Here is a 16,383-nt window from a genome sequence, read left to right as displayed (position 1 = left end):
ATGGTGGGCACCAGGTCTCAGCTCCCCATCATTTTAAACCCGTCTCCTCCCGACCATCCTTACGCAGTGCCCCACGGTGCCCTCATGTCTAACCTCCCCCTCCTTCAGAGCTATCTCAAGAGCTTCTGCTCTACAGGTGTCAAATTCACTGAGCCCCAGGCCAACAGCCACAGCCCGTTATCGCTTCTGTCGCCTTTAAATTGCTTTATGGTATGGTGATAACTCCACGTACACATCATAAAACCGCTCACATGAGCAATTTTAGCCTTCTCTGTTACTGTAAAGGTGGTTGCTCAGGACTGATGACCAGAGAGGCTCCTTTTACTCCCTGTCGCTGCTCTCGGCATGCGGAATTGAGCTTTGTTTATACCTTTCCAGGGCTTGGACAATAAACGCAAGGCCATCCAGAGGTTAGTGTGACACCAGCTAAGGAAAGACCTTCGCTTTGTTCTCAGATTCCTCCCGCGTCTTGTTTTTTTTATTTCCTCTGCAACAAATAGCCATAAATCCTGCCGGTTCTCTCCGGGCCCTTGGCCTGTTGCAGAACGAACTGAGGAGGAGCAGCACCGGGATGAAGCCGCACAGCGCTCCTTGCCACTTGCTCTGCGATCCCTGCCCATGCTAGATCTGTTCGGCACATTGTTTGGATCAGAATTTGCTACCAGGAGCTTTAGGGCTTGATTAATTTTTTGCCGTGTTCTGGTTGCCTTGGATATCTTCAGGAGATGCCCAATCCACCCAAAGAGGCCAAACACAAACCTTATGTTCCTTGCATGCACAAATGCTGTATTTATTTTTTCCCTGCACATTAGCAGCCTGCAAATTTCGCGTTTCCCCAAGGATTTGCACACCCCAAAACACAGTGTGTTAATACTTTGATCATCTCGAAGCTTGAGTTTTGACTAGCTTGGGTGCCTCTCTGAAGCCCTGCAGGCTCGGAGGTGGCTGCTGGAGATGAGTGAGGGGAATTGAAAAATACTCATACGAGACCAAAATTTGGTGTGTGCTAAGTGGAAGGGAGGAGTGTCCAAAGGGGACATTTCATAGTGCCCATCCATCTCCTTCAGGTTCACAGTAGTCCCCATCATGGAGTACTTGGTAGGTGCTTTTTTCCCTTGCTGCACCGACGCCTTGTCCCAACAGTTTGGAAAAGGCACCAAAAAAGCCCCCCAAGACTCAGCAGTGTCTGCACGAGCTGGGGGGCATGGGTGGAAAACAAAGGGTGAAATAGCACCTCTCAATTCCCTATTTTCTCCTAATTCATGAGTCTCTGTCAGCTGAGGAAACACGATCCCTTCCCGGCGAAGGGCAGGTGCCAGCGGCGGCCACGTGTCGTCGCGTCCCCGTGCGGCGGCGGCGGCGCCATCGCGCGCTCCCCGCTCGCTCCCCGGCGGTGCCCGGGCGCGCGGGGCCCGCGGGTTCAGCGCGCGGTGACGCCGCCGCCGATAATCCCCGGGTTCACGGCGAGGTGACGGCCGCGGCCGCGCGGGGTGAGCGCGAGGTCGCCTGCTCCGCTCTTTTTTCCCTTTTTTCCTTTTCCTTCCCCCCCTCCCCACCGGATTTTTTAACACGTAAGTAAAAAAAATGCAACTTGCAGCGCATGCAGCACCCGCTGTGGAGCGGTGCCGGGGCCTTTCGGGTTGCATCCGTCTCTCCCTGCATCCAGCTTCGCTCCCAGGGTCCATAAGGCCAGTGGGAACATTTTCCCCTTGGAGGGGATTGTACAGGAGCTTTTTCCCTCTGTCCCCTGACATGGGTGACATTTTTTGCACACTGTAGCTGTTTTCCCCACTCCGCTTTACTGTTTTTTCTGCATTTTGGAGAGTCTGTCCTTCATGAGAGGTGAGGAGATGTTAACCCTTCTCCAACCACACTGAAATATCCCAGATCTGCAACAGGAATGTTGGCAGTTTCCATGCAATTCCTGAAAGTTTTCCTCAGATCAGGCGATCTGGGAGCAGGGTGAATGCCAAACTTCCTGGCACCTTTGGCCTTGCCTAGGAATCAACATTCCTGCACTTTCCGTTCCCATGGGATGTTTCCCTTGCTGCTCTTGCCCTTCTTTTCCAAGCCCTTTTCCCCATTGCTTATCCCCTGGCATTCCTTCAGAAGCGCCTTCCAGGGATGCTCTCGGTGTCTGCTACAAGCTCGTGGCACCTCCCAGGGAGAAATCCCACCACCTTGGCAGTTCAGTAAGCACCGGGCATGAGCCTGATGAACAGAAAGGATCGTTTTTATGAGCACAAATCAGCCTTGCAGACTTTGCTTTCCTTCTTTTAACTGTGCATAAAACCCCCGGTCTAGAGAGCCAATGGATTTTTCCGCTGCGCTGAGATCCCGGTGTTTTCACGCCCAGGAATCTTAGCACCGCGGCATTTACTCGAGCGCTGCCGCCCAGGGCTTTGCGATGGCCCCGCGGAGCTCGGGGTTTCCCTAGAATTTGGCTTCTCCTCCCCTGCGGGCAGAGCTCCAGCCGGTGACTAAGGCCCTGCTCCTGCACTGTCAAGTCAACAGGAGCGTGAAGGAGCAGAGAGCCCAGCCAAAGGTGCCCGAGGCTTTCTGGGAGCCCGCAGGACAGGGATGGGACACCCCAAATGCCACGTCGCCACCCTCAGCGTTGGGCTGCCCCCTTCATGGAATCATAGAATGCTGGTTGGAAAAGACCTTCCAGATTGTCGAGTCCAATGAATTTTACTCGAGCTCTTCCCAGCATTGCCTGGTGCCTTCGTGTGCTTTGGTTACACAATGCTGGCAAAACCACCCTTGGCAAAATAGGCATTTTTTTGTACCGTTGGTACTAAAGGGTGTAACTATCTTGTAATAAAAGCCAAACTGTGCAATTGCACCAGAACTTCACAGTGAATGCAAAACCAGAGATTTCCTTCCCAGCAAACGATGAGCATTTGCAGGTGGAAAACCAAGAAACCTCTCTACACACAGAGTGCAGACCAAGAGCCTTCATGAGATCTCCCCCTGGAAATCCAGTGTCGAGAACACAGAAAAACTAAAAACAGGCAATGAGGTGAATCCACAGCTGATTCAGGCTGGGCCAATCAGGGCTCTGTGGTCTACAGCCTCGCTCTATCATGTTCTGTCCTTCTATCAGAAAAACTGGTTCACTTACAAGAAAACAGAAGGATGAAAGACAAAATTTTTGCCTTAATTTCCAAAATAATTCAATTTAAAAGCAGGGTGAAGGCCTTGGAAATATTTTTCTTGCCTTCAGCTTGCGTGTTTAGGTGGAAGGACAGTTGCCAAGCAGGATATTTGCCCAAGAGAGGGTCACCTAAGCATGGCATTATTTCACCTTGAGGAGATGCCTCAAGCCTGGCCAAGCTGCCCCATCCACCCTGCTTTTCCAGGCGGCATGCTGTTGCCCTGAAACTCCCCAGCACTCGGGGAAACTCAGGCGCCCGCTGTTGTCCCTGCTGGCACCCAGGGCCGCCACACCCAGACGCCGCTCTGTCTCTTGCTGTCAGAGGCAACGAGTCACCTAGATGCCTTCAACTCAGCACGGTGCGAGAAAGCCACGGTAATTGCCTTGGGTTTTGTTGAAGCAGGTTAACGGATTTGCTGGCTAATGGGCTGTAGCTGTCTCCGCCTTTTCATCCTCTTGAGTGTGTTTGCGCACGCTGCTCGTGTTTTTCTGTATTTAATAGCAATTATTACTCTTTTTGCTCTTCGACTAGCGACGTTCTGCGTATCTGTGTGTCTGCCGTGCTCGTTTGCCTCCACTGATGGATATTTTATAAATGGGGGTCATTTACGTGCAAATTGAGCCTAGCAAATTTGGGAGGTTAAAACACCAATGCAAGCACAGAGGCCACGATGGCTCTTCTGACTTCCGCAGGCACCAATTGCATGGCTCTTGTGCAACCCCATCCCTTCGGCAGGGATGTGAAAAATGACAAGTTTTCTGCCAGATGAAGACTGAGTTTCTGCTTCTGGCTGGGCTGCAAACTGCCCTGCGGCTTGGAGCAACTTAGCATTTTGGGGCAGCTGTTCTTCGCTTTTGAGTTTGGATGAGTTTTGCATCTCACCTTGGTGGAGGTCGCCTTGGGCACAGCCTCATGTTGCATCCATCCCTACAGCCTCCTCCTGAATGGGGGGAATTGCGTATCTACTGTCGGGTCAGCTCCAAGACCACTTTTGGGAGGAGGGCCCAGAGCAGGAGCTATGGGGACCAGTGTTGCACTGAGTCAGGGAATTCAGGAGTTTTTATTTCACGTATCCTTCCTGCGAGAACACTTGACCTTTACGGCTCATGCTTGCAGAAGGGCAGGAAAGGTCCTTGGGGCTGCAAGGTAGGACCTGTCCTTTTCCCTTAGGTTGGTTTTCACCTTGGAGAGCACAGGCCTCCCTTTTCTGCCATCTTAACTCTACATCTTTTTTTCTTGTTCATGCAGTCTCATCATTTTAGACATTGCAGAGTGTCTTGACCCTACTGGTGAGAGTAGGAAGATTTGGGCAATTCCTTTGGCGGACAGTGTTGTCGTAGGCAATACCTGGCCTGGGAGAATGTAGCACCCCAGATGAGACACCGAGGAAATGTTGTGCCATGCCGCCACTTTCTGCTTCTCATCTTTCTCTTCAGGAGCAGGATTACGTCTTTTCTCTTGCTTTTGGCTGCAGAATAATGCAGAGTTGACACTTTGGTTGGTCTATGGGGATCATGGTTTTCTTGGCCAACCCAGCTGTCAAGTTTTCAAGCTAGGCTTTGAGGATTGGAGACCACCACGAAAAGCTTCAACTCTCTCGGGCTTTGGTGGCTTCTGGTTTGTCCCAGCATCTTCATGGATCGAGTCAGCTCCGTACCAGTTTTTTTGCCTGGGGAACTGGTGGGATTTTTAGGTGCAAACTCAAGTTTGAGGCCACCGCACATCCCCTCCCGGGTTCATAGGGCGCCCGCTGCGATCCTGCTGCAAGTGTGCAAATTGCAGTGCCTGCTTTGATGTCGTTCCAGGCACGCTTGGCAACACTTGCCGACTCTGTTTCGAATCAGTTTGGATTCGCATTACGCTATTTCTGGCTGGGCTGGAAGAATTTTCTCCAGATCCAGTGCTGTCGGCTCCTGTCGAGGGGAACACACTGTCTCGCATTGGCTTTAGCATGGAGGAGAGATGCTCACAGAGGCATTGTCGTGTCCCTGTTGCCACAAGCATGCTCTTAAACCATAGCCATCCTGTCCCTACGCTTGACGGGAGGCCTGCAAAACCATGCTGGGAAATGATCTGTGCTTGAAAGAAATTGATAATGATGAGGGAAGTGGGAAAAACGTGTTTTGAGCAGTTTTTTTTTACAGAGATGGAAGGAGAGGAGGTGACGTTCGGCCCTCACAAAGCGGGGGCTGCGGCCAGGCCGGGACCCGGTGTTTCACCATGTTGCTTGTGCTACGCGCACACCTAAGAACCCTTCCGCTTCCCAGACCTCGCTTTTGAAGGCCAAACACCAACCATTCTCCATGTGTTCATTTTCAGAGAGACACCTGTGAACAGATCGACCTGCCCCTTCTGTGTTTTTGTTCTTATTTTTTGCACGCTTTTCTCACCCCTGAGAATCAAGGCTTCTCACAAGCTGCAAGCCCGCTGTCTCGCACAGTCCCTGTAGTTTCCCGAGCCTATTGCGCTTTAATATAAGCACACTCAAAGCTCCTTTCTTTTTTTTCCCCTTTTTCTCTCCCCCCGTCACTTCTTTTCCTTTCCCCCCAGTGCGCGCGCTGTCGAGTTTGATTTATAGCCTTGAAAAGGAGACTCTTTAGTTGGAAGAATTAATGGTATTTGCATATTTTATTTTGGAATCTGCCCCGGAAGACTCGCCTGAGCCCTCAGAGGAGCAGGGCTGCGGGGGCCTGCGCGCACAACTACTTATTTTCTTTTTTTTTTCCACCTCCCTTTTTCAGATTTAGCTGCAGAGTTGAAAAGTTTAAACAGTAAAACCAATAAAACCACATTTATGTGACAGATAGATGGCAGAGAGACTCAGTGCACCGAGCTTGCTGGCTGCGTGTCCTCTCCTCCGCCATCCCCGGAAGAGCTCCTGACATTGCTGCTCCCGGGCAGCTCGGAGCCCAAAGGTGCCGGCCAGGCTGTTCCCAGGCACCCTTGCAGCTGTCCTACTCTGTCCAGATGGATGTGGGTCAACAGTCGCAAAACACACAGAGCATCTGTCACTGTCGCGACTTGGCTCCCGGCAGCCTCGTGCACTTCCCGCAGGTTGGACTCCCTTGGATTGCTTCAAGAGGTGCCCGGCGGGCGGGAAGAGCACGGGAAGGACATGAGCGCTTGCCTTTGGAAAAAAACACCCTCCTGCGGGTGCCGGGCGGCCCCGGCGCGACGCCGAGGTGCAGGAGCCCCGTCACGGACCTCCCGGGCAAAAGCGCTGCGTCGGAAAAGCCCCGCGAGGTCCCGGCTAATCCGTCCCCCCCGCCGGGGCTGGCGATTGTTCCCGGCCGCTCGCTTTCTTCGCCCTGACCTACATAGTCAAAAAGGATCGTGTCGCGCGTTTCTCTCTGGGACCCCGAGGTCCTGGCGTGGCCAAATCGGCGGCGTCGCAGGCCGCCTCGCGCGACGGCCCTCGCGCCTCAGGCAGCGCCATGGAGACGCTGCCACAATGGGGCCTCTGTGGCGGCCGCGCCGCCGCTGCCGGAGGCGCTTCGCGGGGGCCCGCCGGGACAGGGCGAATGAAGACGTCCGTGCGCTTGGCAGTGGGGCCGGCGGCGATAGAGCGGTCACAGGGGCGACAGGAGGCTGCAGGGTGGCCGCTCTTAATTAACTTGTTCCCCGGGGCTTGGAGCCGTTCGGTGCCTCTGCCCGCTCCATCCCTGTGGCTGCAAGAACCTGGCGAGGCCAAGAGGGATGGAGGTTTAGCGGGAGAAAGGGCTGGGAGCTACCACTTAATTACTGCTGCTTCGGAAAACAGCAGGACAGTGATGCCCTGTACGTAGGATGGCAAGTGGCATTAAAGCTCTTGGCCTGAGGGCCCAGTCATGTTATGCAGGGATGTGATGCCTTGGCTGGGGTCTTCAAGACTAGTGACAGTGGTTTGTTTTTATTTATTTGTGTATTTATTTATTTACTTTGTTAACATTCTTGGCCACTTCACAAGGAGTCCAAGGATGCTGGGGGTTGGTGGACCACCAAAACTTGCTCTGTCCTATTCACTGCCCTGAAAAAGTTAGGAGCCACCAGGGAATGGGAGGAGATCAGGTTGGGAGCAGGCAGGTTTGGGGTGATGTTGCTGGTGACGCGAGTGGCAAAAGCAGCCCGAATTATGCTTGCGAAAGGCATCGGCGTGAGCATCGAGTAGGTGAGATCAGACATCAAATGTGTTGTGAGCGTGGTCTGTGTGGTCGAGATGGGAGAGAGTGGAGAAAGTACTGGTGTCCCGGGCAGTCGCTGCAGGCAAGGCTGAAGCTTGAAGGAGCTTCTGAGATCCTGACTCATAGGAAAGCATTCAGGAACACTGGGATTCATTTGCTTGTTCCTTGCCCAAGGTCAAGGCCAGCCCAGGGCTGTTGCTGGGAAGGCCACAAGGAACAGGGGGGCCTTGGGCAAGGTGAGAGCACATGTGTGGTGCACCAAGGCGCTTGCTTTGTAGACCTGAAGGCCTTCATCTGAGGAATTGCCACCTTCCCCCTAGAGCTGCCTGGGGACGTCAGTGGTTTCTCTAATGAACGTCTGGAAACCACCTGAGACTCCGGGCTCCTTCTGTAGCTGCATTAACCTAAGATAAACCGCTGCCTTCCTGGATGTCCTCATGCTTCCCCTGGGGAGCTTTGTTTATTAAAGACATTTTGAAGATGTGAAGAAGTCTCAGCAAGCACCATGGGAAATCCCTGGGGTCCAGCTAAAGAGAGGCAGATGGTAACGTGGGGACACAAGTCCATGACTTTAACCACACCAAGGCCCTCCTACCAGAGCTGTGAGTGTCAGGATGCTGCGGTGCTTCTGCGGCCCTGCCACTGGCCTCCTCCACGTGTTGGATTCCTCCCTTGCACACGTAGCCCCTCCATTTCTCCCCTAAAACAGAGGCAACACGCCGAAGGAGTGTGATATGGCTGAATTAGCTAAAATCGTAAAACACTTTGCATCCTTTTTTCTGCTTAATGGCACCTGTTCAGATTTTTTGCCAAGTTTGAGATAAACCTGCTTTCCAGCCAACTCTTAAAAACCTCTTCGTGTTTGTTTTCTCCCTGTTTGTGCTGCAGCTCTTAGATCTGTTTATCCAGTGGGATTGGTCGACGTATTTGGCTGACTACGGGCAACCCACGTGCAAGTACCTTCGCGTGAACCCCACCACGGCCCTCGTCCTGCTGGAAAAGTGAGTGCAGGTCCAGACGCTCCCTGGACACTTTTCAAGCACCGGCTGTGCCGTGCTTCCCGTCACGCGCGCTGCCTGGCCGAGCAGCCGCCACGAGCGGGGCTCCGGGGAGCCTGCCTTCCGCGTGGTCACCCTTCCGTCTGCAGCAGAAGCTCTCATAGGAGATCCCTTGCTATCGTGCTAGCACCTATTCCGTTTTTTATATCGAAACCCATTGCGTTGGCCCAGGCTCGCTCTTTCTGCTTTGCTTTTAAGCAGTTTCCCTTCTTTCACAGTAGGCTTCCACTGTATGAAGGGGTAGCTGAAGCGAAGCAGACCCGCCCCCCAAAAAAATAATTTAAAATTGGTAGCCTGCATGTCTCTCTTGTGGCTCCATGGAGAAGATGTCAGACTAAAAGCCCATCTAGGGGACAGGTTGCTGTTAGAAAGGGCAGGATCTGTCCTGTCAGGTAAGCAGGAGTCTGAGCCGCTCGTAAGTCTGGACTTGCCCGCATAGTTTTTATGCCAGCAAATGCTTTGCACAGCTTCAGCCTGAAGAGCAGAGCCTGAGCACTGGCCCGGGGCACCAGGACACTTCAGGTGAGCTCTGCTTGTGCAGGGATTTCACAGCAGTGAGCCCACAAGCCATGGCTGGAGTCTAGCAAGCCAACAGCATGGACGGGAAGCTCACAAAGGTCGTGCGCTGAGCACATGCTTATCCAGCAGCCAGAGCAGCATTTCTGGCTGTTCTTTAAACGCTGGAGACAGGTGTTGGCCAACACGGTCAAGAGAGCAACGCGTCACATGTGCTGCACTATGTAGGCTGCTCTGCAGGGCAATGCTGCCAGCTCTGTCCCACACTCCTCGTCCCCTTCGAAAATCCCAGCCCCAGTGGTGTTTTCCCCTATCAGGGCAGCACATTTGCTTCAGTCCCTAAGAGAGGGATTCCCTTCCTTTGTTGCCTCTCTAGCACGTAGCTGCAGTTGGAGGGATGCTCATCCTGCACGTGGAAGGAGGTGACTTTGATGACACCTTCTTCTGATGGACCTCCATGTCCTCAGAGGAGGAGTGGCCCTGCTCCTGTCCCTCCCCTTGCCATGGGCCTCGCAGCCGTGCGGCGATGAGCAAGTCACCAGCTGAGCTGACAGCAAAGCGATCAGCCAAGATTAATAATTAATAATTTTCCAAGCAGCATGTGCTGTGGCCGCTCCATTGCTGAGTCTTGTGCGGAGCAAAGTAGGATAAGCCTGGCCTCCTCCTTCAGCAGTAAAGTCTGGTTGGATTTTTTTAGATTTAATGTGAAAGCAAATCCTCAGGATAAATTGAAGTTGTTTTTTGGGGGGATACCTCTTTTTTAGGAGTGAGTATCTCTTCTTTTATGGTGTGAGAACACCTCATTTCACATCAATACACGGCACATAGATGTTGTCAGGAGGGTACACAGGGACCAGGCGGGTCTCGCACGTGCTTGGAAAGCACTTTTGTGCATTTTGGCATTGTTTGCACGCATGCATGCATATTATGTGTGTATGTGCTGAGGATTGTTTACCAGCTGACATCTACGAGCTAGACGCCTACAGCGCATTCCCCATTTTTTGCCCCTTTCCCAAGATAGTACTTGGGAACTACCAGGACACTCTGGCAGGGAACAGCGAGGCTCTGGTGATTCGCTCCGTAGCCCAAGGCCGGCTCTGCTGCGCCCCTTTCTGCCTTCCAAAAGGTCTGGTCTGCCCCAAGACCCTGCATTGGACCGGGCTGTAGCTCTGGGCACACAAGGCCCCCTCCAAAGCGGGAGACCGGCTCGCAGAGCCTCCCCGTCCCTACCCTGCCCTGCCAACGGGGCGACGTGACATTCTGATCCGCTGCTCCGTTTTTTTTTTTTTTAACTTGTTTTCACGATTATCTCTTTTCCTAATCACACCTCTCTCGTAGGATATCACGAGTGTAAGTATGCTGCTTGCTTGGGCTTTTACCTTCACCTTGCAATGACTTTATTGTCTGATTTAAATGGAGCACTAAATGATCTAAATGCAAGCTGCCTTTGAAACGGTTCCTGCCGGTAACTCTATCGTCTCAAATGCACTACTTACAACTAAAAGAGGAGCTTTTACTCTGTTGCTTTTTTTCTTTTTTTTCCCCCTTATAGATTAACTTAAACAAAGCTTGCCTCCATTTAAGGTGGTGTTTGTTGACAGGGGTGGGGACAGCATTGAGCTTTCCCCTCTCCTGCTTCTAACTCTTACACTAGTGCATAGGGACGACAGGACCAAAGTGGCTCCAGTTGACCTTGTGCTCCGCAGGCACAAGCTTTAAGGAGTGTTGAACCTCCAAAGAAGCTCTTAGCTGCTCAGAAACACTGCCTGGCTCTTTTAAACCTGATATTCTTGGCGTCCTGATTCAAAGCCCTGGCTGTGGCGGTGCCATCCAGCTACGGAAAGATCAGGCGCTCCCTATAACCACACGAAACAGGCTCGAGTTTGGGGATCAGGAGCAAGTCCCTCTGCAATCCCTATGCGCTCTGGCCATGACGGCAACTCTGTAGATAGGGGCGGTGATCCCAGGTTGTGAGCCCAACTAGGGCCATTCACAGCTGGGTTAGTCCCTAGTTGTACCAGGATTTTGGGAGGATCTTTTTCTATCCACGTTGAATCCGTGACCCTGATGCCCAGAGGACCCTCCCAAATTCCTTGGATACACAGCAAGGCTCATGGCATCAATGGTTTGGAGAAATTGGGCAGTCGGTCCTTTGGAAAGACGCCTGGCCATGCGTGGCCACAAATGCAGTCCCAGCAGTGACAGAGCTTTGTAGGGAGCACCTGTCCAAACGCACACACAGATTTTGAGAGAACCACCATGACACCGGACATCCCTTACACAGCATTTGTTGACCGTGGCAAAGTCAAATCACAAAACCCAGTTTTCCTGCATCGCCCGCTCTGCATGCCAGCCAGCAAGGCCACCCCGCTCCGCTCTTCCGCAGCGCCTGGAAGCGGAGCCAAGTGCTCGGCACCGGAGGGAGCAATCCGGCCGTCGGCACCGGCCCGATCGCACCCGGTGCCAGCCCGCCCTGCGCCCGCACGTCCCCACATGCCAGGGACGCCCCCGCGCAGCTCACAGGTCCTGCAGGTGGCTTCGCCACACGAGGAAATCTGGCCGTTGGGACCTGCACATTCCCAGGCCTGGGATGTCCTGTACCAGGAACTTCAGTGCCTCTTGGATACTTGGGAAGTTTGGAGCTCGCTCCAGCTTCTGCAGGTCCCCCGCCCGCATTTGCTGTTGCAATCAGGTTACTGCCGACACAAACCAGGCTCTGACTTGAACATTTTGTTATCCTGATCCATAGCTTCAGCCATGCAGCTCCTTTATATTTCAGCAAAAGGCACAAAATTGACTTTTCCTTGCATGAGACCTTGTTTTCTGCAAACAACAACAAAAAAGGTTTCATGGGAACAAATCTTCTCCTCACCTGCAGCCTTAAAACCTTGCTTCCCGATGGGGTCTCTGCGGCCCCGTTCATGCAGTGCAGCCACTGGCAACCTGCTTGGTTTTAAAAATAAATAAATAAATAAATAAAAGAAAAATTACTTCTTTGTGACATAAAATTGCTCCAAGCAATCTTGTTACTGTTGGGAAAGCAGCTCTGCTGTAATCCCATGTCTTCGGGCACTTGTAGCTTCAACAAATTACCCCCTGGGATAAAGTTGTTATCCCTGTTCTCAGTTCCAAGCTAGATATTTTTTAGAAACATTTCAGATTACCTTTGTCTCTTTTGAGGAAGACTGAAGCATAAAGAAATGTGGGTATTTATTTTATTTTTTTAATCTGTTAAGTAACTTTCAAGTGATTTGTTTGGTGCTGGGATAACTCAGCCCTGGAACTGCCGACTTTCCAAGGATGAGCATCAATATTCCCGGTCACCACGAGGCTTCATCCAGGTACCATAGCTGAAAACGCAGACTGATGTGGCTTGTCCCAAGCCACCTGCCTCGACTGGATCTGATTTAACAAGCAAGTCGTTTGCAAATCCCAGCATTATAAAAACAGCGATGCCTTTTTGGCAGGCACAAGCCGCCTCTAGGATCTGCCATGCTCCATGGAAGGCTCGACCCTTTCCGGAGCGCTTTTGCTTTGCAGCCTTAACACGTGGCTCAATCGCGGCAGCCACGAGTGTGCACGGGGCTGCGGCTGCAAACATGAGCATGCACGGGGCTGCAACTGCAAACACAAGCGTGCACAGGGCTGCAGCTGCAAACACGAGAGTGCACGGGGCTGCAGCTGCAAACACAAGCATGCAAAGGGCTGCAGCTGCAAGCACAAGCGTGCATGGGGCTGCATCATTGCATGCCGCAGAGGAATGGAGCCGCCCCGTTTTGGCAGAGACTTTGGGGCACTTGCTAAGGCCAGCGCACTACTTGGTGCCCTAAAAGTTCAAGTTAAGGGGGTGGAGGGAATAAAAAATGCAAATCTCAAGAAGATTTGGGGGAAACCCAAGGGGTTTGTCACTGCACGTGCCATTAGCAGCACAGAACCTGTGCAGGTGTCATGGCAGCTGCACCTCTTGGCTGCACGCGATGCACCCATGTAAATGGTAGACGTTACTGCTGCGGACTCAGTGCTAAATTTTTAGTTTCCTGGTGTTTTCGCCATTAATCTCTTAATGTGGTAGGTATTGTCATTCAGAATGCGAGAGGACAACAGGCTGCATGGGTCGTGACTTGCAGGGCTGGCAGACCCCTCTCGGCACATGCCCCTTCGGAGGCCAGCGCCTCCTCCCGGCCCCGCTGCACACAAGGAGTTGGGAAGGAGGCACCAGGTGGGCGGTGGGTCCGGAGGCGCCGCACTCGGGCCCGGGCACTGACCAGCCTCTTTCCATCTGCGCAGGATGCGGGACACGAGCCGCAAGAACAACGTGTTCGCCCAGTTCCGCAAGAACGAGCGGGACAAGCAGAAGCTCATCGACACCGTGGCCAAGCAGCTCCGCGGCCTCATCAACAGCCACCACTCGTGAAGGTGCCGGGCGCGCGAGCCCACGTCCAAGGCCTCCGCGCAGGGCCGGGCCCCGGGGCGCTCGGCATCCTTGCTCCAAGAGAGCCCCTGTATTTTTCTATCTGCCTCTATAGTCTCCGCGAAACCTCCCTTCCTGACAACACGGCCCTCGCTCAGCAGGCGCGGGGAAGGAGGTCGTGCTGGGCTCCGCCATTGCCGTCACAAGCTCCTATTTTCAGGGGGTTGTAAAGCTGAAGGCTCAGAGAGAGGTTCGCACCCACTATTATTGATTATTATTTTGTGCAAGCCAAATTTGAAGCATCAGTTCGACTTTCCTTTAAGTAAGTTATTCAACTGCAGAACGAACACAAGCAAATATACCTATATATATATATGTGTGTGTATTGGGAGCAGCCACGGTTTCCAATTCTTTCCATGGGCTCCAGTGAAACAACACACGTTTGGGTCGCTTGTTAACCTGTCTTGCAAATTTGCGAGTTGGTTTTGCAGAGGAAGAAGGGCAAACTGATTTCCCAGCCTCTCTCTTTTATTTTATTTTTGCCTCCTGCCCAGTAAGGGCTGGTTTGCACTGTAGCTTGCAGACCACTTGCTGCACTGCGAGGATCTGCTCTTGTCTTCTGTCCCCACACCAAATGCAGAAGGGCTGAAGAGTGGCCTCATTAGATGAGCATAGAGAGTCTGGAGTAAAATCCTTCCACGTCCTCCCGCCTGCACCGTGTGGCCTCCCTGGACAATCAGCACCAAGGTCCTGGCTGGTCCCGAAGCAGAGCAGCGGCAGCAGCCAACTCAGCCTGGCTCCAACGTGCCTAAGGACCAACTTCTCTTTGCATTGGAGGTGCCCAAACATCATCCCCTCCGAGCAAGGCATCCTTTGAGGGCAACCCTATTGCCATCAGGGCGTTTCATGGGTTTTGAGTTACAGAAAGAGGGGACTTTCGCCCTTTTCTTTACCCTTCTGACTCTGATTACAGCAGGTGGAAGCTTATCCAGCTGGTTCCCCCACTTACCAAGCCCTGAGGCCACGATGAAGGGAATTAAAGTCTCCGGTGTGTACATAAGCACCCTGGCAGTGCTGTATCCTCATGGACCCATATGTTTTTTTTTTTTTTTTTTTTTTTTTTAACATCGAACATACCAGGTTGTCCTCGCCTGAAATCACTTGTGAAGGAGATGGATAAACCTTCTCCAGCCTTCCAAGCGAGGTTTGTTTTTCTCAAGCTCTTTCCACGTCGTAAAAGGACAGGGCTGCCTCAACGCTGCTGTGTCGTGACACTTTCTTCTTGCACCTCGTCCCTTTTCTTCCTCACCAGATGCACTTTTTGCTTTGGGTCTCCTACCCGGGGAGCAATTCTGAGCTGCAATTCAGCTCTGGAGACCTGAAGGGGACCGTGCTTAGTTTTCCCTCCTCCTTCCTTAGCAATACTTTTTTTTTAACATATATATATATAGGGGTACGCGGTACTTCACTCTGAAAGTAAGTAGGCACGTTGGAAGCAATGAACTGTTGCCCCATCGAGGCAATCTCCAAACATGAGGACCAGTGGATGGAGTATTCTCATGTATGAGAGGGAAGACCAAATGTTGGAAGTTGGCTTTAGGGTTCTTCTCTTCCGTAGGGGGAATCAGAGGGCACTTTCATTTTAACATGTAAAGTACCTGCAAGAAGGGTGGAGGAAAGAGAAGCAGAGGAAGGAAATTTATCATTCCTGTGGCCAGAAAGAGCTCAGCCTTGGTGGAGATGTCCCCACACAAGCCCAGAAGTGCTTGCTCTCAAGGCAGAGTGAAGAAGCAAACTCAGTTGATCCCCCAATGGTGACTTCTTTTCAGCTCTCTGCAAGGCCAGCACCTCCCCATACGGCTGAAGCTAGCCACCTCCCCATGGGTGAGAAGGTCCCTGGAGCTCCTTGGTGGTGCCCAGAGCTGAAGCTGAGTGTCAAACCCAGCTCTTCTGATGAGGCCGGTGACCTTTGTTGCCTGCTGAGTCCCTGTGATCCAGAGCTGCGTCCAGGCAGCCTGAATGCTGTCTGGTTGCGAAAGAAATGTTGCCCAGCTTGTTGGACCCTGGTAGGGAGCCCTCAGTTATGGAGAGGAGGACGGAGAGCCATCCTTGACGCTTGGCGAGGCATCTTGCTTGCCATGGGGAAGCTCTTGGTGCCCCTGCTGTGTCCCGCGGAGCAGCGTGGACCACAGGACCTCCTTCCTGTCTTCCGGTGGTGCCACCACGGGAGAGGGGGCCATAGTATGAGTAAGAGAAGTGAGGGCAAAACCAGGCAGCATCGAGTGCTCGGCGAGTCACATCTGAGCCACCAAGGTCCTACCCAGAGATCGAAACCAAACCCAAGATACCAGGTGGCACTATGGGAAGCTTCAGCCTGCGGGGCACTCACGCTAAGGGCCATTAAATAGCAAGAAGCACTTTAAAATACTTCAAGCTGCTACAGAGGCTGGCAACGGTGCAGCCGAGCGCCCGCAGGCGTGACGAACCTGGCGCTGCCGCATCGCCGGGGTTATCAGTGGGAGGACGGACTGTCAAACACAATTTTCAGCCGCATTTGTCAGCCGCTGGCCCTGCTGCGGCTCTGCAGCCTTTGCTGCTTTTCCTCCTGTCCAGCACGGGTCTCCTCTCGCTGGGGTGGGCTTCCCCGTCGCTCCTTATGGCGAGGCCATGCCAAGCGCTGGGAATGGCGTGAGCTCGCTCGTGGCACACAGCACACCGGCCCTGCTGCCTGGAAAGCGAGTCGTGGCCAAAGAAGAGGGCTGGAGAGTTTCTGCTTTCGGAAGGTCAAGCACCCTTAACCGCAAGTCACATCATGGGATGAAAAATGGAGTTTTGGTGCTCTGTTCCTAATTAACTTTTTCTGTTCCAAGAAGTGCCGCTCCATCCCTTCAAAATAAAATTAATCCTTTAAACAGATCATCCAGAAAGCCCTGCAAGACATTTAAAATCCCCTCTAACCCTCCTACTAATGATCGGTGTCCTCTGTTGTGGACGGGATTGCTCGGGAGGGAGAAGCCCTCGCTGCAGATTCGCAATGTGCGGCAGAGGCAGGGGCAGATTCACACCCCCCAAAATAAGTG

The 16,383-nt window shown here is 52.7% G+C and overlaps 1 protein-coding gene across 5 annotated transcripts in view; it reads left to right on the top strand.

Moving 5' to 3' along the window:
• Positions 1 to 13,313, top strand: part of EXOC6B (exocyst complex component 6B) — a 215,576-nt gene extending 202,263 nt beyond the window's left edge. For all 5 annotated transcript variants that reach the window (XM_088536658.1, XM_088536656.1, XM_088536657.1 and 2 more), the window contains 2 exons: positions 8,207 to 8,319; positions 13,180 to 13,313. In XM_088536658.1, the coding sequence (XP_088392784.1) occupies positions 8,207 to 8,319; positions 13,180 to 13,306 (240 nt within the window). In that variant the 3' untranslated portion in view covers positions 13,307 to 13,313. The remainder of the gene's footprint in view (positions 1 to 8,206; positions 8,320 to 13,179) is intronic.
• Positions 13,314 to 16,383: the final 3,070 nt, after the last annotated feature.

This window comes from Tinamus guttatus, unplaced genomic scaffold (assembly GCF_059628265.1).
Source record: "Tinamus guttatus ecotype Peru unplaced genomic scaffold, ASM5962826v1 Tinamus_guttatus_pri_ptg000690l, whole genome shotgun sequence".
Classification (NCBI taxonomy): Eukaryota; Metazoa; Chordata; class Aves; order Tinamiformes; family Tinamidae; genus Tinamus; species Tinamus guttatus.
This window is presented reverse-complemented; position numbering and strand designations above follow the sequence as displayed.